This window comes from Protopterus annectens, chromosome 2.part1 (assembly GCF_019279795.1).
Source record: "Protopterus annectens isolate FY-2018-M chromosome 2.part1, PAN1.0, whole genome shotgun sequence".
Taxonomy (NCBI): domain Eukaryota; kingdom Metazoa; phylum Chordata; order Ceratodontiformes; family Protopteridae; genus Protopterus; species Protopterus annectens.
This window is the reverse complement of record NC_056729.1, coordinates 1,141,040,219-1,141,066,326: the sequence shown is the minus strand read 5'-3', so window position 1 is coordinate 1,141,066,326 and position 26,108 is coordinate 1,141,040,219. Positions and strand designations below refer to the sequence as shown.

Genomic DNA, 26,108 nt, shown 5'->3' with positions numbered 1-26,108 from the left:
TAAGACACGTGTTTTATGCAAACTGACTAAAGGCCCTGTCCCTTTACATAGTCTCATATATACTTGATCTACAAGGCATTCTCTGATCCAGCCCTGATGAAAATGTTACATATTTGCAAGAAAAATTATACAAAGGTTATGTGTTCCATGAATCTAATCCTTGTGTGTGACTAACAGAGCTTGCTGGAGAGAGAGATTTATATCCCAGAAGCTACCTTGTCTACGGAATAAACTTCTGGTCTTCATAAAACAAAACCCTTCCTTCACTCTTTAAAAAGAATTTGGACGAATGGATGGAGAACAGCAAATTCACTCACAGCAGGGTACTGCTCATGTCCCTTATGGTCAGAGGCAGTCTGTAAAATGACATAGGGCTCCAAAAACCAAAGACCAACTATCCTGATACTATCCATCCCATATCTGGGGAATTAAGATACAACACTGTCATATCTTGGGCATTACTGGCTAGGCCTGTATAGGCTCTTGTGCCATTAGCCTAGTAATCACCTATGAATCTATCAATGCCAAATAGAAGAGGTCCCAAAACTGAGCACCGAGGATGACTGATGGTCAATTTCATACATACCGATGAGACTCCTGCAACTCGCACTGTGTGGGTTCTGTCTTTCAGCCAGTATGCTATCCATCTTACCACACATGGGTCAATTTTTAACAGAGTTTAGCTTCTGTGTGATGCTATCATCGGGTGTCCTGTCGAAGGCCTAAGCCAGGTCAAACTAAGCGGAGTTTACTGCATAGCCACTATCTAGTAACAGGCGACTCTATAGTCAGGCACACTGATGTCCCACTAACTAACTAGGCTGGACAAGGGGAAGGTTACAGTTAGCTGCCTGTCCGGTGCCAGGATCCACCAACAAGCACTCAGGTCACTCCAGAAGTACAAATGCGACTGTCATTGTCCATGTTGGTGTGAATGATCTGAGACGTACCTCCCTAGATTACATGAAGAGAGACATGGAAGAGCTCTGTGATCACGTAGCCCAGGCTGGTATGACCCTGACCATGAGTAGCATCCTGTCCTCATCAAGAATGATGCCACAGTATAAAGAATGAATGATCAATTTCAACAATTGGCTAAGTTTCTGGTGTCATTCAAAGTGGTGTCTTTCAAAGCGGATCCAGTATCTGTCCACCTGGGATGACATGCTCAATAAGCCACATTGCGTCGCAAGAGATGGCTTGCACCTGTCACCCTTAGGCTTTCGAATACTGGCCAAGTCTTTTGCCACCCCCATAGTGCCTTTTTTAGGCAAGGCTCAAAAGACAAACCCACCACTGTAAATAGCACAAGTAACCAAAAACTGAGGGTAATGTTACTCAACGCCAGAAGTCTAAACCTCAAAATGCATGCACTCGAGGCACTCCTCAGTATGGAGAGCACATATCTGTGCAGTAACAGAAACATGGTTTAAGGCACCAGAGAGCACCCCAGCACTACCAGGCTATAACTCATACCATACATTTCGGCCACAGAACCTGGACCGAAACACAAAAGGCGGGGGTGTATCCATATTCATCAAGGATACCCACACCTCCAGGTTAGTGGCACAGCACAATTCCTCAGAGATCATTCATGTGCAACTAACAACGGGCAAAACTGCAATTCAAATTGTAGCTTGCTACAGATCACCCACCATGACCCAGGACCCCCATTCCACATTTCTGGAGACAGTGGAAAATATGAAGGTCTACCAAATCCCCTGATATTGTGTAATTTCAATTACCCAAACATTAAGTGGGAGAACTACTCAAGTGCTAACTCCCTTGCCAAACACTTCCTAGAATTTATAAACTCGAACGCCTTGGATCAACTGGTCAACACACCCCAGCAGAGATGACAACATATTGGACCTGGTCATCACCAACATGGGCGACCGGTGTTCTACACTGGAGGTCAAACCCTCGCTGGTTAAATCAGACCATAGACTAATCACTCTGGATGTCCACATTCCGCCCCCGCCCCCAATCAAGGAAACCACCGTGAAAAACTTTTCAAAAGCAAACTTCATGTTAATTAAAGACCGAGGTGGAAAGGTTCACAGCCTCCATGCTAAAGGATAACGCTGTCCAAGCTGCTGAATCCCTTACAAAGGCACTCTATGAGCACCTGCAAGAATGCATGGATCGTGCTATCCCTAGCAAAACCAAGACTCACTCCTCCAAGAAAAGGAAACCAGTCTGGTGGACCCCTGCCATAAACAAGCTATACAATAGGAGGAGGAAACTAGTGCAGAAAGAGAGTAAAATCCCAAGAAGGAAAGACATCCTTGATCAGTATCAGCAAGAAACTACGATCCCTCATAAAATCATCCAAGACTAGCTTCGAAAGAAAAACTGCTAAGGACTCCAAAGATAATCACAAAGCGTTCTTTAGCTATGTCAAGAACTTAAGTGGAAACTCTCAGATCTTCTCTGAGTTAGTGCAGAATGGCACAAAATACATTGAACTGACTGATATTGCCAACATTCTGGCAGACAGGTTTAGTGCAAACTTCACTCCCCTCTCACCCTCTTAAGGGCCCATAACCATACCAGAAGAATGTAGTGCCCCGGCAATCAATGACACACAGGTTAAAACAGCCCTATCCAAAGCCAAAAATACAGCTTCAATAGGACCAGACGGTGTCCCAGGCCGTCTCTCACACTAGCTCCAAAATGAACTAACCCCTCACCTAAACGCACTGTTTCAAACTCAGCCTCTACAGGCTACATACCCATAGAGTGGCGCACAGCAACAGCTATCCTGATCCACAAAGGTGGAGCCACAACGGACCCCGGGAACTATTGCCCTATAAGCCTAACTAGCCTGGTCTGCAAGGCTATGGAGCGCATCATCATGGAATTCAAATATTGGGAAACTTCAAACATTGAACCCTATGCTGCTTGGCTTTGTTAAGGGTAGATCATGCCTCCTAAACCTGGTGGACTTCTTTGAGACAGTTACCAAGGCTTTAGACGAGGGAAAGGAGGTCCACACAGCCTACCTAGACCTCGTAAAGGCTTTCAACACCATTCCCCATTCTGGTATTATAGACAAGCTCACCAGCCTGAACATAAACCCCTACGTCACGAGATGGGTTGCCAATTGGCTCACAGATAGAACCCACATGGTGAGGGTTGCAGGCTGCAGGTCCGACTCTAAACCAGTTACAAGTGGCATCCCCCAGGGCTCAGTCCTGGGACCCCTCCTGTTCAGTATATACTTCTCAGAGGTACAGACAAGCATAGTAGGACTATGGCTGACCTAGTTCGCAGACGCCTGCAAACTGGGGGCCATAACTGACTCTCCAGCTGATACAGACATCCTCCAGAAGGGTCTCACTGAGACGGATACCTGGTGTCAAAATCACGGCCTCAAGCTAAATGCCAAAAAGTGCATAGTCATCCCCTTTGGAAAAAACAAAGTACCCGCGAACTAACACATACGTGGTAGTCCCCTAAATACAGAAAATGTAATAAGGGGTCTGGGGGCCCAAGTAGAGAGTAATCTCTCCATTGATAATCATATTGCCAAGTTGGTTAGAAAATCCTTCTATCTGGCCCACCTAATCACAAAAGGGTTCGCATCTAGAACAAAAGAGGTTAGTGCCCCTCTACTCATCCCTCAGACCCATCACAGAGTACAACGCCCCATATGGGATGTACCTTACAAGACACCTGCAACAGCTGGAAAGACCACAGAAGTACCTCATCAAGAGGATTACTGGACTCAAGCATATGCGCTATGCAGCCTGACTGAAGAAACTCCAGCTGTACTCGGTTGCATACCGCTTACTCAGAGGTGATCTCTGCCTGACGTACAAGGCCATGTCCAAACCAGAATTGATGGACATGCTCCACCTAAAAAAAGAAAAAAATCCCCCAAGAGCCACATGCTCTAGGGATCTAAACCTCACCACAACGATAAATAGGATGTGCTGGAGGGATAGATTCCTATCCCAGAGACTCCGCATGCTTTGGAACAGGATTCCAATCTACATTAGGAGAGCCCATCACTAACACTCCAAAAAAAACCTTGACGAGTGGATGGGAAACAGAAAATCTGGGTGGTGTAATTAAAAGTGAATATTGATATTTCATCATACAATAGACTGAAGTTGGCATGTTTATTGTCTTTAAAATTCAGTGAGATTTGTTATAGGGGCTTTTGGGTGCTTAAAGAGAAAGTTACAAGTTTGTGTTCTGATTTCACCAGGGAAGGGCATACCACAGTAGTAGTAGTGCAAGAGGCAGCTGTGATAATAAGAATCAGGTCAGGAATGTTGTAACCTCTAGTAGCTGTGTTTACAAACTTCAAGACAATTTTGTTTATAAAGTCTAGGAATTTTTGGGCATATCCTATATTGGCAATATAGGTGTCCCAGTTTATTGAAAGGTAGTCAAAGTCACTCAAAATAATGGTGTTTTTACTAAAAGAGAGATCACTTAGAACACAGAGAACTCTTATGTGGTCATTAGGAAACAAGGAATATGTTCTGTGGCAAGCTATTAATTGATGATTAATCTTATCTAGGGTGACCTGTAGTACAGCGAGTTCAGACTGTACATCTCTAGGGATCGGCTTGGAGACTCCATCACGGGTCTGAAGACATGAAAAGAGCCAAACCCAAGTACTGAGGGAGTGCTCTCTTTACATTTAAACCAAAACTCAGTAACTACACAGATATGGATGCTTTCTAAAAGTAGAAGTGCCACATCAAGCAACTTATTGTTTAGATTCATGGTATGAAGACAGCCACCTTAATTTGTAGGACTTCAAGACTGATGTATATTAATTTTGCTGGAAGGTCCATCCACTAGACTCTTCCTAAAGCAGACACTACAGAGGCAGCAAAGTCTTTAGCCAGTATGTTGAAGCCTTGGAACGAGAGATGTTCTTTAGCTAAGCAAGCTGGGCAGTCAAGCATCTTATACTCATACATACTGGATTGCCCTGAAATGAAACTAGCTACTTAACCAGTTATTGAGAACCATCATCTTTTCTTTGTATCTAGGCATCACTTGAGAGAAATGAAGAATTCCTCTCAGGACCAGTGTATGACCTGTAGTTGTAATATGCATGCAAAATTACAACAAGATGGCACTGTACGTTCCTCAGGGTTTTGTACCTCAACTCATTTACTCCCACGTGGAGCACTACTATGCTGTCATATTAGTCAGAAGATAGGATCATCATTAGGGCCCTTATAATAATCAGAAACCTGGAAGTTTGAGTCTTTCTTGAGAAGAGTGGCTTCAGATCTACTATAGTTTAAAACAGACTGACAATACAGCCACTTTTCACTACATAACATCATGCCAAACTACATAACATCAACTTCAAAACCAAGTAGCCTGTCTAAATACTTCCTCGTGAAAGTATACCACTAATGTCATATCTCAAAGCAACAACACACTGGATGAGCAACAGCAAACTTTACTCTGCTACGTTTGACAGGCATGTGCCAATCTACATGCACTACGTGGTCCCTAAGGAATTAACACTTGAAATAATTTTTTATTAACATTCTATAAGTGAAGAAACGACACAACTTTAACACAATTTAATGTCCATTGCATGAGCTGCTTACGATAATCATCAACCATGCAGGAACTTGCAAACATAGCGATAACGGAGAACACTGCACCTTGAGTAAGTATAGATTCAGAATACCAGCGATATGCTGTGCAAAGTGCAACATTCTCTCCATCATCACCAGAAAATGGAGTAGACCCACCCATATTATTCATCAGTACATTTGGATTCTAGGAAAATCTACTGAAATAATTCAAATTCTGCCCCAACAGTAACTAAAATAATACTTGCCCTTCCTGAATCAGCTGTTCAGAAGTTTTATACAGCTTATTGAAGGATGCTGAACATATGTCATGCAAGAAGAAACCCATAGGATTAATATATGTAAAAGAAACTCAAGTTTGTAAAGTGCTATCCCGCTTAACAGCCCAGTCTGTTACGTGTAGTTTGTTTTTAGAACAATGATATAATGTGAGGAAAAGATTGTAACAACATACATTTTTGTAACATGACTACTGCAAAAAAAAAAAAAAAAAAAAAAAATCTTCAGTAAAAACAAAACCAAAAATCACGTTATTAAAACCATGAACCTGCGTTTCTCTTTTCCCCAGGGATCACTCCAATGGCTCTACTTGATAGAGGCACTGGGAATTAACTGTTGGGCAGCACAATGCCAGGCCACTTTTATGGGCTGGGCTTGTAAAGACTCGCCATTAGCCTAGTACACACCTATGACATCATCTGGCAAGAAACATATAAATTTCCCTTAAAATTTCCCCAGGTAGGATGTGGTAATTGTTTTACACCTACACGTTTCTCCCTTTATATTTCTAAGTTGCCTTCTTAAAGTTAAATAACTGAGATTCCTGGTTAGCTTCATGAAAATAAATATACTTAACTCATTTTAGAAGCCCATAAGAGTTTTAGGTTTTGTTTTTGAATTATCACTTGTGACTAGTATTGAACAGCTCATGCTGCTCTAAACTTCAGAGACAATCAGCAGCAGCTGTCAATGTATGCTAATGCCATAACATTATGACAGTCATGCAAAACTATTGGTGCAATACAGTGTTACAAGTGTAACAAATGAATTCAGCAAGCTGTACATGATTTTTTCTAAATAATTAAATAGTACTTGTACATCAGTCATTTAACCAGTAAAGGCTACCCTCCTAAACTCTCCACTGCAGCCTAACATGGATCAGTTTTCATTAGCATACTACAGTAGGGGTGACAGCCAAGGGAGCCCGCAGGATTTTTTGCAGGGGGGTGCAAACCCAGAGCCCCACCCACATAGCTCACCCTGCCCCCTGCCAACACAGCCCCGCCCAAGTCCACCCACCCCAAGCCCCACCCACACAGCCATTCCAGTGTCCCATTACTTGGCTATTTCTCCCCATTTACTGTAGACACTGTTCAAATCTGTGTGCATACTGTTTTATGCTTTAGTTCTACAATGATTACAGGCAGTTGGATTTAATTTACAACTTTTATTTCAGACATTATAGCCCAAACACAGAGACATTTACTAAACCTAAACAAAGCAATAGTCTTACAATGAAAACAGACTTGGCATTAAAGCTTCTCTACTTTTGAAACTCACATTCAATGAAACAGCATTGAAACCCACATTCAAAGAAAATGCATCTGGCCAGTGGCAGGTTATTTACCTTTGAACTGTTTTCAAGGAATAGGCTCCTTGCAAACCGTTAGGGCCATGCAAAAGTTATTTGATTTACCTGATTGTATTAATTATAATATATAATTGAATTATATCCCTTGTATTATACAACAACACTTGTTTGAGTGTCGCTGCCGAAGTAAAAGTAATCTGAATAATTCCACATTAAAGATATCTGAAACTAATGAAGATGTTGTTGCTAGAAAACTGTATATTTCAGTGTTTCATCTACAAATTCAGTGCCTGCTGCCGTCAAAGAATAAATTGCCTATGTTAAATTAAAAAAATGGTAAGCTGGTATATTGCAATAGAAAATGGATGACAAGCTGAAACAGGTTCATAGTTATTAGGCATCTTATCCAAAGGAGGACATCCTGAGGACTGCAGCATACAAATTTATATGCTGTAGGAATAGAACCTCAAGCCTTTACATTAAGATGCAAGTATTCTACTTGTTCATAGGTTCATAGGTTCATACTAGGCTATCTGCCCAAGGGCATTTATAAGCCTAGCCCATAGTTATGTGGCTTTCGCCACCCCTTTAGTTTGAATAAAAACTATGCCTATCATTTTTCTGTGCCTCTGTCAAGCAGTGACACTGAAGTAATCCCTGGGGTATATCTGCGATCTCCCATCCATTGGTCAAGATTCCTCTTGAACAAGGCCAGCGAGGTGCTCTGCCTCACATGTACCGGGATTTTGTTCCACAGCATAGGGAGTCTCTGGGTGATGAATCTGTCCCTCCAGCACGTTCTATTTATAACCGTGTCAAGGTTTAAGTCTCCGCCCTTGTGGTTCTGAGGGATCTAGATTTTTGAGGTGAAGCATATTCATCAAATCTGGGTTTGACATGGCCTTATATGTCAGGCACAGGTCACCTCTGAGCAAGCGGTATGAGACTGAATAGAGCTGGAGTTCTTTCAGTCGGGCAGCATAAGACATATTTTTGAGACCCTTTATCCTTTTGGTGAGGAACTTTTGGGGCCTTTCAAGCTGCATCAGGTGTCTGGTCAGATACATTCCGAACGGGGCATTGTACTCAATCATAGGTCTAATGAAGGATGAGTGCAGGGGGACGATGACCTCCCTTGATCTAGATGTGAATACCTTCATGATCAGGTGGGCGATATAGAAGGTTTTCCTAACTACTTTAGCAACATGAGTGTCAAGCGAAGGCTACTGTCAACTTGGGTCCCCAGATCCCTGCTGACTTTTACTGTCCTCAGTGGATTGCCACCTATATGGTAGCTAGGGGTAACCTTGTTTTTCCCGAAGGGTATGACTATGCATTTTTTGGCGTTTAACTTCAGGCCATGGCTCTGGCACAAGTTATCCGTTTCTGTGAGGCCCTTCTGGAGGATATCTGTGTCAGATGTGTTTTCGACTATGGCCAGTTTGCAGTCATCTGCAAACTTTGTCAGCCATAACCCTCCTGTGTTTGCTTGTACTTCAGAAAAGTAGATACCGAACAAGAGTGGACCCAGGACTGAGCCCTGTGGGACACCACTTGTGACAGGCTTTGAGTCTGACATGGCTCCAGCAACTCTGACCCTGTGGGTTCTGTCGCTTAGCCAGTTTGCAACCCATCTTGTGATGTATGGGTTTACATTCAAGCTGATGAGTTTTTCGATGATGCCTGAGTGGGGTATTGTGTCGAAGGCCTTTGCCAGGTCGAGGTAGGCTGTATGGACTGCCTTTCCCTCATCAATGGCCTTGGTGACCATCTCGAAAAAGTCAACCAAGTTTAAGAGGCAGGATCTGCCTTTGACAAAGCCAAACTGGGTTGGATCCAAAGTCTGCAAGTTCCCTATGTCTTTATTTATGAGTTCCATTATGATCCTCTCCATGGCTTTGCAGATAAGGCTTGTCAAGCTAATGGGGCGGTAATTTCCAGGGTCTGTGGAGGCACCGCCCTTATGAAGTGGGACCACAGTGCGTGCGCCACTCCTTGGTGCGTATCCTGAGGTGAGGCTAAGATTAAACACCTGCCCCAACTGCGGGTTTAATTCCTCGTTGACTTCGTGAAGCACCCCGCTCGGGACACCCTCCGGTCCCATGGATGCTGTGTTTTTGCCTTAGTGAGGGCAGTTCTCACCTGGGCGTTGGAGATGTTTGGGGGCTACAATCCTCTGGAATAGATATCTCTCCTTTTGGGGAGGGGGAGAAGTTTGCACTGAACCTGTCAGCCAGTATGTTAGCAATGTGTGTAGGTTCAGTAATTTTCACATCATTTTGAACTAATTCTGAGCATATCTGGGAGTTTCCTCCTAGGTTTCTAACATAGCTAAAGAAGGCCTTATGATTGTCTTTAGAGTCCTTGGCGATTTTTCTCTCAAAATTTGCCTTGGATGATTTTATGAGAGCTCTTAGTTTTTACTTATAATGATCAAAGGTGTCTTACCTTTCAAGGATTTTGCTCTATCTTGTAGTAGCTTCCTCCTTTTGTTGTAGAGCTTGTTTATGGCTGGGGTCCACCAGACTGGACGCTTGCCTTTGGTACAGAGAGTCTTAGTTTTGTTTGGGATTGCCTGATCCATGCAGTCCTGTAGGTGCTGGTAGAAGGCATTTGTAAGTGATTCAGCGGTTTGAGTAATGTTTACCACTGGCTCAGGGGCCTTAAAGGAGACCACACTAGTTTTTAGAAGTGTGAAATCAGCTTTTGAGAAGTTTTTCACTGTGGTCTTTTTTGTTTCAGGTGGGGCGGGATGAGGACCTCCAGCGAGATTAGTTTATGATCTGATCTCACCAGTGAGGGGTATACTTCCAGTGTTGAACATTTTGATCCCATGTTCGTGATGATGAGATCAAGTATGTTTTCACCTCTTGTGGGGATGGTGACTAGTTGTTCCATGGCATTTGAGTTTATGAACTCCAGGAATCTTTGGGTTAGAGTGTTCGGGCTTGAGTAGTGTTCCCAGTCTATATTAGGGTAGTTGAAGTCACCTAGTATGATGGTGTTTGGAGATACATTTATCCCTCCAATGTTTTCAGGAAGGCCATGTGAGGTTCCTGAGTTTGAGAGGGTGGCCTGTAACATGCTACAAATTGCAGAGCAGTCTTGCCTATGGTTAATTGCACCTGGATGGTCTCCGATGCATCGTGCGTTGCCACCAACCTTGAGGTGTGGGTGTCCTTTATGAATATGGACACCCCCTCCTTTCTTGGTGTTGTCTGGATTTTGGGGCGAGCATGATATGAGGTGAAACCTGTTAGTGCTGGGGTGCTCTCAGGAGCCTTGAACCAGGTTTCTGTCACAGCACAGACATCGATGTTCTCCATATTGAGAAGGGCCTCGAGTGCGTGCATCTTGAGATTGAGACTTCTGGCATTGAGCAGCATTACTCTTAGTTTTTTTCCTTTTTGGTGTTCTAGGGTGGTAGGTTTAGAATTTGAGCCTTGCCTAAAAAAGGCACTATGGGGGTGGCAAGAGCCTTTGCCAATATCCGGAAGCCCAGGGGTGACAGGTGCAAGCCGTCCCTTGCGAAGCTACTTGTGGTGCTACTTGTGGTGCTACTAACATAGCTTTAAAACTTTATACCACAATAGAGATACCATTTGCTAAACAAAACAGTTGCACATTGTAAATAGACTTGGCATGAGCAGCAGTGAACTTCCATTTCCCTTAAAACTCACAGTTCCTTGAAAATTCACTTGAAAATAAATTCCACCTGCTAACTCTAACTTGGGCATTTCACTTTCTCTCTCTCTTACAAACATACCACACCCCTCAAGGCCTCACCCTTAGTGCAAGAAATCTTGACAAAGCCTAAAATAAATAGGGACAGATTATAAATATGGCTTTCAGAAACTTAGAAAATTGCAAGAGTAAGATTTGTGTTAGTATGCATTTTTCTAAATGACATGACATCTAAAACTGAAAGGTCTCATTATTTAGCAACTTCAATCCTTTTTAAGAGGAATATGGGGCAAAAATCTGGACAGCTGAGGGGTATGCTACCTCCCTCTTATACACACACCAAATAATTCTGGTCAGACTTGAATTAGTTCTGGGAAGGTTGCACTGAACGGCACCGTGCTTGATCTGAAGTGGGTGAAATCCTGGTAGCTGGTGATTGCAGCTCAGCAATGTGGAGCATTAAAGCATTTTTAGCAGAGCATTGTTTCATCACTACCTATTGTGTTTGCACATAAGCTGTAGTTATTTCAAACATTTGCCTTTTTTGATTACTACAGAGTACATTTACCCACCAGAGCTATTGTGTTTTGACTTCAGTGTGGAGCTAGTTGTTGCAGGGCTTGGCTTTTAAGTAAGGTAGCAATGCTTTACCATATACCATTAAAGCCACCCAACTACAAGTGTACTAACACACAGACACTGCTATAAGACACTGTCTCCAATAAAATGTAATGAGCTTCTGAAAATACTGTAATTCTGTCCTTTTATTACAAATACTGTCATATGCATTTCAATACCCAAGGCTTACACATTATCTAGCTATGTAAATATTCTCCGCATGGCAACAACGAAAAGACTTTCAATGCTGGTAATTCTTTAACAATATGCTTACTAAAGCTTACTTGCATCTTACAATGTCTGACAAGCTTACTAAAGCTTACTTGCATCTTACAATCTCCGACACGCTTACCTGATGTTCGTTAAACCATGGCTACTTAAACATAACAGGGCACTGTGACAGCATGCAGTTCCCGAATAATAAGAAGCATAAATCAACAGTATAAAAATCTGATAGAAAACTCAGAACATTTTGCAAAATCAAGGACAGATGAAAAGCCACAGTCGTATTTGTGATCTACCTTGGATGGGGGAATACCCTGCACACTTACACTGCATAACTGCTCCTTGCCTTCCTTGGACACATTCCGAGCCACTACAATGGGGGCTGGGGTGCAATAAGTATGTCATAATTTGAAATGTCTCTGGCTGACAGTGATGGCTCTGACACTCCTACCTCTCAACTTCAGAGCAAGAAATCTGGACAAAGCCATACATAGAAGTGGGACACAGGCCCAAAAATAAGGCCAATTTTTAAATATTGCTCTTATTAACTTAAATAGAACAGGTAGATCTTGCATTAGTACAAATTTTCTGAAGGGTATAAAATCTGAAACTCAAATGTCTGCCATTATTTTCTAACTTCAATCTTTAATGACTTGCCACTAATTTGCCAGAAAACCACAATTTTATGAAAAACAGACCAAAATGTGATGCACAAATACCTGTCAAAAAAGGGACACTTTTTTAATATTAACAGTTAACTTGAAGCAGCTAACAAAATAAGAGCATCCGCATGCATTTCTGAAATAAAGGTAATCTATAACTGATCATTACAGTTATAATTGTAAACCCTCCACATTTTCTTCCAAAATTGCAATTTTGGAGGAGGGATTATTAGGGAAAAGCAACATTTTGAGCCAGAATTGGGGACAATTGAGATGTTTGGATATTCCTAATCTACAAAGTGATTTGCACGTACCTCTCAACCTCTTAATGCAGGAAATCTGAACAAGGCCAAATATATTGGGGAACATACAAACTACTAAAAATTGCTCTTGTATAAACTTAAAGACAGTCTTGCATTAGCATGCATTTTTCTGAAGGGTATGACATCTGAAACTCAATGTCTGTCATTTAATGGCTTCATTCCTAAATGATTTGCTAGAAAACCACAAATTTTATGAGGAACAAACCAAAAATAAGCAGCAAATATCTATTCATTCTGCAAATATATGGACAACTGAGAGGTATAGTTCAACCGGGGCTGTCTGAGTTTGCTATCTCCCCTCACAAAATCATGGTCAAATGGAGCCCTCCCCTGCAGCCATTCCAATGTCCCATTCCTTGGTTATTTTGCCCCATTTACCATAAACACTAATGTGCATACTGCTTTAGTTCTGCGATAATTTAGGATTTCATTTGAAAGTTTTACTTTGCATTTTACAGCACAAACCCTAATACATACCTGTTAAAGCAATGCAGTCTCACAATGAAAACAGACTAACATTAAAACTTCTCTGCCCTTGAAACTCATGCATTGAAACAGCACTGAAACCCACTTTCAGAGAAAATACATTTTACCAATGGCAAATATTAACTCTGGGCTGTCTTCAAAATCATAGGCCCCTCGAACATAACATACACATGCTGTTTGATACACCTTCCTGACTGTATTACATTATATTCCTTGTACAATACAGTACAGTTGTTTTGAAAAAATTTTCCAGTGAACAATGAAACAAAAAGCATCCACCAATGACAAAAAGTACAGTTTTGTACCTACCATAAATGTAGATGTTCGAGGATCTCCATTGCTGCAGTCAAATGGGTACTCCGCTGCCCACCATCGGCCCGAATACCAAAGGGCTAGATCTGGCGTCGGTCATGGGCGCCCGAGACTGACGTAGTGTCAGTACAAATGCGCATGACCGACGCCATAACCTCAGTCTTTCTTGCCTCAGACGTCAGAATGCAAAAAAAAAACACCACCCAAAAACCCCAATCTAAAAAGAAAAAGGGGGAAGGAGGGAGGGAAAATTGGACTGCAGCAATGGAGATCCTCGAACATCTACATTTATGGTAGGTACAAAACTGTACTATGTTCGTCGTCTCCCATTGCTGCAGTCCTGACAAATGGGTAGAATCCCAGAGCAACGGAAAAAAAGGGAGGTTGGTCAACTAAATAGCCGGAGGAGCTGCAGACATGCCCTGTAAGACTGCAGTGGCAAACCCAGCCCTAGACCTAGAATAGAGAGGCAAATGATAATGCTTTATAAAGGTATGTACAGAACTCCAGGTAGCTGCCTCTAGAATGTCTTTAGTAGCTACCCCTCTTAAAAAAGCAGTAGATGTGGCCGCAGCCCTAGTAGAATGAGGCCTGATCCCAACTGGAACCTCCTTTCCATGATGAGAATAACAAAAAGCAATACAATGGCCAATCCACTTGGAAATAGTTTGTTTCGAGACAGCTTTTCCACGTGAAGTCACAGCAAACGAAACAAATAACTGTTGAGAACTTCTGAACTCTTTGGTTCTGAACAAATAATATCTTAACTGCCTATGTACATCCAAAGAATGCAAAACTTTTTCCCCTTCAGTTTGGGGGTTAGCATAAAAAGTAGGCAAATGTATTGGTTCAATGCCACATTAGAAATCACTTTAGGCAGAAAAGTAGGATTAGTACGCAAGGAAACTCTGTCCCGGTGAAAAATCAGAAAAGGTTCCACTGCCATGAGAGCCTGTAATTCAGATACCCTTCTAGCAGAAGTAACAGCCAATAAAAAAGCAGTCTTCCAAGACAACAACTTCAAGTCAGCCGTAGCTGCAGGTTCAAAAGGAGGCAGAGTCAGCTTTTCCAAAACAAAATTAAGATCCCAGGTAGGAGTAGGAGCCCTCCGTGGGGGTCTTATATTCTTTGCCCCTCTAAGAAACTGTTTAAGCAATGGATGTGAAAATAAAGGAGGGTCACCATCATAGTGAGCAGAAATAGCTGCAGCATGCACTTTAACAGAAGAGAAAGACAAACCCTTGTCCAATAACATAGTCAAATATTGCAATGTACAATTCAAATCAGGCAATGTGACATCAAAGCCTTTAGCTGAACTCCAAAGAAAAAATCTCTTCCATTTATCAGCATAAACTTTGAGTACTAGGACGCCTGGCTTCCAAAAGAACATCCAAAACTTGTTGAGGGAGCTGAAGGCCCTCATTCTCTAAAACTGAATGCGCCAGGCTGTCAGGTGTAGGGATTGCACCCTGACATTGAGAAAATGATTGTTTTCTTGAGACAATAAGTGAGGAATCTGTGGTAATGGCCAAGGGGCCCCCTGAATTAAGCTCCTCAACAGAGGGTACCAATGCTGACGAGGCCAATCCGGTGCTATAAGGATCATGCACGGTTTGTCCCTCCTGACTTTCAACAGGACTTTTGGAAGAAGAGGCAGAGGAGGAAAGGCATACACGTGAAGGTTGCTCCAACTGAAGGATAGTGCCTCTATTTTCCAGGCTTTCGGATGAAACAGCCTTGTGCAAAACAGAGGTAGTTGGAAATTCAGAGGAGAAGCGAACAGATCTATGTCTGGAGTTCCCCAAGCCATGGTCAACTGATGAAACACCTGAGGATCCAACTTCCATTCGTGGGGATCCACCATTCGCCTGCTCAGAACATCCGCTAACGAATTCTGTACCCCTGGCAGAAACTGTGCTCGAAGAGTGATGTGCAGATCCAAAGCAGTTTCCCATAACAGCATCGCTTGTCTGCAAAGAGGGTAAGAATGAGTTCCCCCCTGCTTGTTGATGTACCACATGACAGTTGTGTTGTCCGTTCGAATCAACACCAGTCCCGGTCGAAGTAGATCCTTGAATGCTTTTAAGGCAAATTGAACTGCCAGCATCTCCTTCATATTGATATGCAAGTGAAGCAACTCTGGGGGCCAAAGGTCTTGAATCCATTTTCCTTTGAAATGAGCACCCCAGGCTGACTCCGAGGCGTCTGTCGTTAATATCTGACTTGCCTCTGGTTGGGTCACAGAGAGTCCCATGTTTAGGTGACATTCCTGAGCCCACCACACAAATTCTTTCTGAATGCAAGGAAGAATCCGAATGACAGTGTCCAAATCGTGGCTGTGTTGAGTCCAAACGCTTTCGAGATACCATTGTAACTTCCTCATATGCAGTTTGGCATTGGGAAGTACTAGAATGCAAGATGCCATGAACCCCAAGGCTTGAAGGACTGTCCTTGCAGTCAGCCTGGACATTACTGATAGCTGTAGGAAGTATTGGTGAAGATGTCTTTGTTTGTCCGGGGTAAGAAATGCCATCTGAGTCGCTGTATTCAGTCTCACACCCAGAAAACACATCTCTTGTGAGGGTACTAGACTGGACTTTATTTCGTTCACAGAATACCCTAGGCATCTGAAAACTGTCATCACATACTGCAGATGAAGTAGTTCGTGCTTGCCTTGAGCCAGTATCAAACAATCGTCCAGATAAGGATAAATCTGAATTCCTTTTAGTCTGAGAAAAGCTATTACTGGAGCCAGGACTTTTGTGAATACCCTGGGCACAGTAGATAAGCCAAAGGGCAATGCAGAGAACTGATAATGCAAATTCCCAGTCCGAAACCTCAGGAATTTCCTGCAACTGGGCCTGATAGGAATGTGAAGATAGGCCTCCTTGAGATCCAAAGTCACCATCCAGTGATCTCTGCCCAGCAGAGGCAACAGCTGTTGCAGTGTTAACATCTTGAATTTCGGAATTTCCAGAAAGGTGTTTAGAATGGATAAATCCAGAATGGGCCTCCAAGTATTTCCCTTCTTTGGCACTAAGAAAAGACGGAATAAAACCCTGTGCCCCTTTCCGCAGAAGGAACTTCCTGTATTGCTCCCAACTGGAGCAGAGAAGAAATCTGTGCCTGTGCTTCCAGTCTTTGCTGATGAGGCACATCCGGCATACCTTTGAAAGGCAGGAATGTGTGAAAATAAAATTTGTAGCCTCGAGTTATAATGTCCAACACCCATTTGTCTTGGGTGACCCAATACCAATTCCTTTGCAAAAGTCCCAGTTTCCCCCCTAGAGCAGCTGCCAGCAAAGCAGAGTCCGGCAGCTGAAGACACAGGTCATTGGGTCTGCTTCGAAAGGACTGACCCTGCCCTCCCCAGCAGAAGGGGTAGAAGAACTCAAAGACCTAGAAGTAACAGGGCCCTGAAAGGAAGCCCTACCTCTACCACGCCTCGACCTGCCCCTAGAATGAAAATCCGAAGAGGGAAAAGACCATCCCTTAGCAGGCCAATTCCTATTGAACTTAGGGGGCTGAACCTGTAAAAATTCCTTAACTGTTTGCATAGACTTAGCTTTTTCCTCCATTTTTTTTTAAAACTAATTCCACTGGAGGGCCAAAAAGAACATCAGATTGCAAAGGAGCATCCATAATTCGAGCTTTAACATGCTCTGACAAGGACTGATCTTTAAGCCAGGCATGTCTGCGAACAACAGAACTAGTAGCAGCCACCCTGGAAGAAGCTTGTAAAGCATCAAAACCACACTGCAAAGAATGCTTACCAACCTGGTCTGAAGCATGCACTAAATCCTGAAGCTCCTTACAGTCAATACCTTCAGCTAAAGCATCCACTTTACATTTCAATTGACTTAACAAATAATTCTGATACCTGAGCATATGAAACTGACAATTTAAAGCCCTCATAGCCAAAGTAGAAGAGGTATACAGTTTTTTACCCCACCTATCCAGGGCCCTAGCATCCTTGTCCAGAGGAACTGGATTCTTGACCACAGAAGCCTTAACACCTTTGGGGCCTTGAGAAATAGTTTCTGGATCAGCCCTAGGGCTCTTAAACAAGTACTTGTGAGCTTCCGGAACCCTGTAGTATCTATCTGGTTTAACAGGGGCAGGAGGCAGAGAATCTGGGTTAAGGGCAGCCTCAGAAAATACATCCTGAACAACATCCAGTACAGGGGGAATAGCCAAGGGCCTGTGCTGAGGCAAAAACAAGAATTCTCTTAGTCTTTTACTAGAATCAGAATAATCCTGGCCTTCCCATTTGAAATGTTCCCTCATGGAATGCAAAGTTTCAGAGAAAGAAAAATCTTCTGGAGGGGACGCAGAGGGAGAAGCATCCTCAGCCTCCGAATCAGAATAGGGAGGGAAATCCTGAAGGTCTTCCACAGAGGAATCTGACTCATTGGAAGACTAAACCAAACCCTCCAACTCTGTCTCTACCCTGGGCCTCTTCTCAGGGGGAGGCATGGAACCCCTAATTAAAGTAATCAAATCTTCAGCCATCTTTAACATGTGCTTCCTAGGAGCTGGACCCTGGGAAAAGCACCCAGGGGCAGACTTAGACTTAGAATGGCCTTTGCCTTGAGAAGGAGGAGGCTTAACCACCCTATGAGGGGAGGGAGCCACAGACAACAGAGGAGCACCCTCACCCTGGCCTAACACAGGAGAAGCCACTCCCTGTAGTAACAAAGGCTCCCCTTGACACTCTGGTACACTGTCAGAAAGAGCCACTGAAGCAGCCAGTGGTTCTACAGGACCGACGTCCGGAGTGGACGCCTCATCCTGTTTGGACCGCAAAGACTTTTCTTTGCGCTTCTTAGAAGAGCCAGTCGTCGGAGAATCCGACGGCATGTTGTAATTACAACGTTTACCAAACACCAGCCTAGCACAGTCCAACCGACGTTTAATAGTACGCTTATTAAAAGTAGCACAAAAGCGACACCCAACAACGTCGTGCTCAGGCCCTAAACAAGGAATGCAGAGTGAATGGTAATCCCTATGAGGAATCTGTTTCCCACAAGAAATACAGTTATTAACTTTTTCTGACATCCGTCAACACTGAGGCAAGAAAAAGACAATAAAATGTCCCCAATGGGGTACTTAGCCCAACTTGGTCTCCGGTCTGAAACTCGAAAACCGACAATTCCAGAACGCCGAACGGCACTTGCAAATTCTGCTTCTGCTTAGGACCATGCGGCAAGAAAGACTGAGGTTATGGCGTCGGTCATGCGCATTTGTACTGACACTACGTCAGTCTCGGGCGCCCATGACCGACGCCAGATCTAGACCTTTGGTATTCGGGCCGATGGTGGGCAGCGGAGTACCCATTTGTCAGGACTGCAGCAATGGGAGACGACGAACATCTGCCCAATTCAGAACATTTCCATCATAAAAAGTCTACTCAAGTCCACCAGTATCAGTAAAAAATATACACAATCTCTGTAGTAAAATCCACATTGAAGAAATTTGTAACTAATAAAGAAGTTGCTGCTAGCAAACACTTTATATGTCATTGTTTAATCTACAAATAAACTGCCTGTTACCCTTGAAGAATAAATTGCCTTTGTTGCATGCAATAAAAAAATGAAAAGCTAGTAATACCGCAATAGAGAATGGATAGCAAACTGTTAACAGGTTCATAGTTACTAGGCATCTTTGCCAAAAGGACTGCAGCATCCACCCCCTTTACAACACAATACAGCATCAGCAATGCATTTACCTACTGTGGGAGTAGAACCCACAGCCTTCAGCATCTAAACCAAGTACACTATCTGTTGTGCTATTAACAATGCAAGCAGACTAAACATAAGCAGCACTAAACTTTTGCTCCCCTGCAGCCCTCAGTTCCTTGTAAAATCTACTCGACACTCAGCTGTATCTCTGAACTTTGCAGCACAAGAAATCTGGAAAAAGCTGAAATTTATTGGGGGGGGGACAAAAGGCCAAAAACCAGGGACACATTTTAAACATTGCTTGTATAATGTTTGAAAGTTGCTAGAATAAAATGCTGCGTTACCACCATACATTTCACTGCCACATCTTGAACCCAGGGGACCCCGTGCAAAACAGTCAAAGCAACATATCACTATGCCAAATCAGCTGTTTTGTGAAAGAGGAAGACTGAAACTTTACCATTTAGTGAATTCAGTTCTCACCATAGCACAGCTGTCAACCTCTTGGCACAAAAGACCTGAAAAAAGCCAATAATGGGTGACTACAACCACCAAACATTCAGTGAATTCAGTTCTCACCATAGCTCTCAACCCCTTAGCAAATAACACCCGGACAAAGCCAGTAATGAGAGAACATAGCCCCCAAACATATTCAGTGAAATCAGTTCTTACCATAGCTCTCAACATTAGCAAAAAACCTGGATGAAGCCAATAAATACCTAAACAAAGCTAATACTGGGTGAATACAGCCCCCAAACATATTCAGTGAATTCAGTTCTTACAATAACTCTCAACCCTAGCACAAAACCTGGATTAAGCCAATAATGGGGGGGAATACAGTCCCAAACACTACCTGAACAAAGCCAATACTGGGTGAATACAGCCCCCAAACATACTCAGTGAATTCAGTTCTTACCATAACTCTCAACCCTAGCACAAAACCTGGATGAAGCCAATAATGGGGGGAATACAGTCCCAAACACAGGAATACATTTCAAATATCCATCTTGTACACTTAGAAAATTGCTAGAATAAAAGCTTTTGTCTTTTGTTACCATGCACTTTCTGAAGAATATGAAGTCTGATATTGAAATGTCTCAATTTTTTTAACATTTGTTAACCAGGAAAGTCTGACTTTAAAAAAGCTAATTTTTAGCAGAGGCCCAGGGAGAAACACTCCAGACAGCCAAGAATAAAACCAGAGAACATGTAGCTGTCAGGCAACAAGGACACAAATGCAGAAACCACAGATTTTATGAGGAACAGAAAAAGTATGAGTGAAAATCCTGCAACATTTTTACAAATGGTGGTGGGTAGAGAATTCAGGCTCTTGCCACTTGGGCCCAAGGTACAGGGTTCAAGCCTTATTCTCTACCCACCACCATGTACACCTGGGGCATTACACACACACACACACACACACACACACACACACACACACACACACACACACACCTGAGAGTGTCCCATCGTCCGTCCGTCTACTCCCGTTCCAGGTCCCATCTTCCGATCCCGCTTGCTATTCCCCCATCTTCTGTTCCCGCTCGAATCAGTCTGAGTTCCCGCTCACAAACTTCTAAGCGAGAGCGATGATGTCAGCACCGCTCGAATCATCAGTCTGAGTTCCCGCTCACAAACTTCTAAGCGAGAGCGATAATGTCAGCACGCCCGCGACTGGACTGTTAGCACAGACTTCTTGAAGAGGAACGCACATAACTTTTTTGAAATTATCTAGTCAGCCGATTCCAGGGGGGGGGTGCAAGTGCACCCCCTTGCACCTGCCTGCGGGCACCCTTGGGGACAGCTACATGACAAACAAGTACAATGTGAAAAATTATACGTTTCAATCAGGAATTTTGGATGCTTACTTAAATGTAATATGAATGCAAGGAACAAGTGAAATACAGAGCAAGAAATCAATTAGGACAGCAATTTTGTCACAACACAATGAAATCAACATACTCTGAAGAGATTTTTCCCCTAAATAATGAAATATAAATTTATAACGTGTAAGGAGCTACAACATACCTCTCAACTGTACAGATTTTCGTCTCATATTCTTGGTCCGTTTTTCATAAAATTGTGTTTTTCTTACAAATTAGTGGCAAATCATTAAAGACTGAAGTTAGAAAATAATAATAGGCATTTGGGTTTCAGACTTCATACCCTTCAGAAAATTCATAGGTTTATACTAGGCTATCTGCCCTAAGGCATTTATAAGCCTAGCCCAAATTTTTGTGGCTTACGCCACCCCTTATATGAAAAAATACTGTGCCCATTAGTTTGTTGTGCCTCTGTCCAGCAGTGACACAGAGATGATTCCCGGGATAAACCAACGATCTCCCATCCACAGGTCAAGATTTCTCTTGAACAGAGCGAGCGAGGTGCTCTGCCTCACATGGATCGGGATTTTATTCCACAGCATAGGGAGTGATAAATCTATCCCTCCAGCACGTCCTATTTATATCCGTGCTAAGGTTTAAGTCGCTTGCTCTAGTGGTTTTGGTGGATTTGGATTTTTTGAGGTGGAGCATGTCCATTAATTCCGGGTTGGACATGGCCTTGTATGTCAGGCACATGTCACCTCTGAGCAGACGGTATGCAACTGAATAGAGCTGGAGTTTCTTCAATCTGGCAGCATATGACAGATTTTGGAGTCCCTTTATCCTTTTGGTGAGGAACTTTTGGGGTCTCTCCAATTGCTGCAGATGTCGGGTGAGATACATCCCGAATGGGGCATTGTACTCGATCATTGGTCTGATAAGTGAAGAGTACAGGGGAACAATGACCTCACTAGATCTGGATGTGAATTCCTTCATGATCAGGTGGGCAATGTAGAAGGTCTTTCTAACCACTTTAGCAACGCAAGTGTCAAAAGAAAGGCCACTGTCAACCTGGGTCCCCAGGTCCCTGATAACCTCTTCTGTGCTTAGTGGATTGCCACCTATATGGTAGCTTAGGGTTACCTTGTTTTTCCTGAAGGGTATGACTATACATTTTTTGGCGTTTAACTTCAGGCCATGGCTCTGGCACCAGCTATCTGTTTCCGTGAGTCCCTTCTGAAGGATATCCATGTCCGATGCACTTTCCACTATGGCGCCCAGTTTGCAGTCGTCTGCAAACTTTGTCAGCCAAAGTCCTCCCATGTTGGCCTGTACTTCTGAGAAGTAGATGCCGAACAATAGGGGGCCAAGGACCGAGCCCTGTGGGACACCACTTGTGACCGGCTTGGATTCTGACATAGCGCCAGCAACTCTAACCCTGTGGGTTCTGTCCTTAAGCCAGTTTGCAACCCATCTTGTGACATATGGGTTTACATTTAAGCTGGTAAGTTTTTCTACAATACCCGAGTGAGGTATTGTGTCGAAGGCCTTTGCAAGGTCAAGGTAGGCTGTATGGACTGCCTTTCCCTCATCAATGGCCTTGGTGACTGTTTCGAAGAAGTCAACCAAGTTCAAAAGGCATGATCTGCCCTTGACGAAGCCAAACTGGGTCGGGTCCAATGTCTGCAAGTCCCCTATATCTTTGTTTATGAGCTCCATTATGATCCTCTCCATAGCTTTACAGACTAGACTTGTTAAGCTTATGGGGCGTAATTACCAGGGTCCGTGAGGCACCGCCTTTGTGGAGTGGGACCACAGTTGCCGTACGCCACTCCTTGGGCACATATCCTGTGGTAAGGCTGAGATTAAACAGCTGCCTTATGTGCGGGTTTAATTCCTCATTTAGCTCATGTAGCACACAGCCGGGGACACCATCCGGTCCCATTGATGCTGTGTTTTTAGCTTTAGAGAGAGCAGCTTTCACCTGCGCATTTGAGATGTCTGGGAGGCTACACTCTGCTGGGATAGTTATCTCTCCTTTAGGGGAGGTGAAGTTTGCACTGAACCTGTCTGCCAGTATGTTGGCAATGTCTGTGGGTTCAGTGATTTTTGTATCATTTTGGACTAATTCTGAGCATATCTGGGAGTTTCCACCCAGGTTCCTAACATAGCTGAAAAAGGCCTTATGATTGTCCTTTGAATCCATGGCAATTTTTCTCTCAAAATTGGCCTTAGTTGATTTTATGAGTGCTCGTATTTTTTTACTAATAATGATCAGGGGTGACTTCCCTTTTATGGATTTTGTTCTATCATGTAATAGCTTTCTCCTCTTATTGTAAAGTTTGTTAATGGCTGGGGTCCACCAGACTGGGCGTTTGCCCTTTGTGGAAAGAGTCTTGGTTTTATTTGGGATTGCCTGATCCATGCAGTCCTGGAGGTGTTCATAGAAGGCATTTGTAAGGGCTTCCGCAGCTTGGGTTGTGGTTTCCACTGGCTAATGCAAAACATGTTATTTACCAGATTTCTAAGTTTGTAACAACAATATTTAAAAATCGTTCCTATTTTGGGGGGCCTTTGTCCAGATTTCTTGCTCTTAGAGATTGAAAGGTATGGCTGCAACCCCTGGCGATTGTATACTTTGACACACAATAAGTAGTTTGCGCAGGTGCAGACTTAGATTGACATCCCAATGGTGCTGTCAGTTAAGTGTTCCGTACAGTTTTTTTACTATATGATATGCTACTTCTGTAGTTTTTGAACATTAAAGAGGGTTAAAGTAGAAAAAAAATATTATTCTAACGGGCATTCACGCAAAGTACGTCAGAGAACGACGGCCACTAACATCCAGCACAGGGGCTACTGCCACCACCCCGTAAGTGCCAATTCTTTATGGGGGTGTGGTGGGCGCAAGGACTCTTGAGGGATGTTGTGGTTTTTGTTTTATCTCATCTTTGTTAAAAAAGATTCACAAAATAATTTATTTAAGAGATTCAACATTATAATGTCGGCCCACTCACATACTATGCTACTGTGCCTCCTGCTGTGTCTTAATATAGCAAATTGGTTAGTTCCAGCCATGGGTGACCATTTAAAATAATGTAACTGAAAAGACAGTACTTCTCAACTGTACAAATTTTCGCAGAATGTCCAGATTTTTGCCTCAAAACTTTGGTCCCCTTTTCATAAAACTGTGGTTTTCTGGCAAATCATTAAAGACTGAAGTTAGAAAATAATGGCCGGCATTTGAGTTTCAGACTTCATAACCTTCAGAAAATTCATGCTAAAGCAAAACCTGTTACTCATCAACTTTCTAAGTTTGTTAGAGCTATAAAAATGATCCCTATTTTTGGGCCTTTGTCAAACTTTTATTAATGGCTTTGTCCAGATTTCTTGTTCCAAGAGGTTGAGAGGTATGAATCGCTGAAGAGTTAAAGGTTTGTAAGCGAGTAGGGTTTAAGAGTCAACAAACCTCCTTGCAGATCACAATTAATCATTTATAGAAAACAAAGTATATCACTGATGCAGTGGGTGGTGTACCATCGTCTGCACCACGATTTTGCACAGATTGAGGAGTGGTTTTAGTGACTGACAGGCTAAATTAGAAGTCCCAAACCACATATACACACAGTTCCCTGCTAATTAATCAATGCAGACAATGTTGTTGTACAACACAGATCCCACTGCATCAGTACATCAGTAGAAGTACACAGATCCCACTGCATCAGTAGAGTACAACTACTTGAAATAGTCATATGATAGCCACCACCACTGAAATCCAGAGGATATGGTTCTGCGTTATAAAACTTTTAAATTTCAGGTACCAACAAGCTAGAGCTACTGAAACCCCCTCCTCAAGTGTGACTTCAGAGCTCTATCAATTTGTAGCTGCTTAAACCAAATCACTCATTCATATCATCCAGTCAATAACATAGTAGATATTGCTATTACATGCAGTTAAAATATTATCACAGAACATCAATAGATATGTAGTTATCTATGAAAGGAACTTAACTTCAGAAATTTTGCCAGTTGAGTACAAATGGCGTAGGAAATTTTCCGGGAGTAAATCACTGAGATGAGAAGATGAAATTCCATATTTTCGTTCGCTTATATCATTTACTTTTTTAATAGGAAACAAGGTAAAAGACGTTAATAGGCATGTTCCTTCACAAAGATAAAGAGCAATAATGTACTCACCTGGTATGCAAAATACGCACGTAAGTAACACTAGAGGCAAAAAGGTTTCACAACTAACAATTTTTGGATTATTATAACAAATACAAACTTGGCGCTTTATGTTTGTGACGTCCTCCGCTAACGTCGTCATCGGACAGAGACAAAAACCTCAGGGAGCGGTAGGCAGTTATTGAGTGTGGGATATGGATAAGGAGTGGAAAGTGTTCTTTCAACTAGCCAGATTTTTCAGATCATGTTTTAGTCTGTCTCACGTATATATTCTGGTTTTCAGGCAAATCACTGAGGTTAAGAGTAATTAAATAATGAGATACGTTTGAGTTACCGACTTTTATTTCCTTCCGAAAGTGTATGCCAACACAAATTGTGTTATTTTTGCAACTTCCAAAGTGTATAAGAGTAATATTTAAATTCTGCCCCTATTTTGTTGTTTTTATCCCCACATTTTTCTTGATCTAAGAGGTTGAGTGGTATGGCGGACTTTGTGTTAAATTTTCGTGGGGTGTTTTTTGTCAAAAATATGGAACGATTATGTAAACACATTTGTTTTTGTCTTGGCAATTTGATGAACTATGTTAGCAATAATAAGAACGAGCGATGGCAGTTTGATTTCACATTCCTTAATAATGTAATGAAAAAATGGCTATTGCACATGAGATTTATGGTACTTTTCCGTTATCGGGGCAACGTTGTAAAATATTTATTTCTTTGTTGAGCGCCACACATCTCACCCTCTTAGCATAAGAAATCTAGACAAAAATGGGGTGAGACCCAAAAAACGGGGGCACATTTTAAATATTTCTATTAAAAACTTAGAAAGTTGCTAGAATAAATAGTTTGTGTAACCATGCTTTTTCCTCAAGGATACGAAGTCTGAAACTACGCCTATCATTATTTAGTGTATACAGTCGTTAGTGATTTGCAAGAAAA

At 42.6% G+C, this 26,108-nt stretch overlaps 1 protein-coding gene across 5 annotated transcripts in view; it reads right to left on the bottom strand.

The window, feature by feature from the left end:
* The window catches only part of PBK (PDZ binding kinase), a 1,262,077-nt gene extending 1,236,731 nt beyond the window's left edge, over window positions 1-25,346 (bottom strand). For 2 of the 5 annotated variants that reach the window (XM_044062673.1, XM_044062674.1), the window contains exon 1: window positions 25,182-25,346. In XM_044062673.1, the coding sequence (XP_043918608.1) occupies window positions 25,182-25,311 (130 nt within the window). In that variant the 5' untranslated portion in view covers window positions 25,312-25,346. The remainder of the gene's footprint in view (window positions 1-25,181) is intronic. The other 3 variants (XM_044062675.1, XM_044062677.1, XM_044062676.1) reach the window with 2 other exon arrangements.
* Window positions 25,347-26,108: the final 762 nt, after the last annotated feature.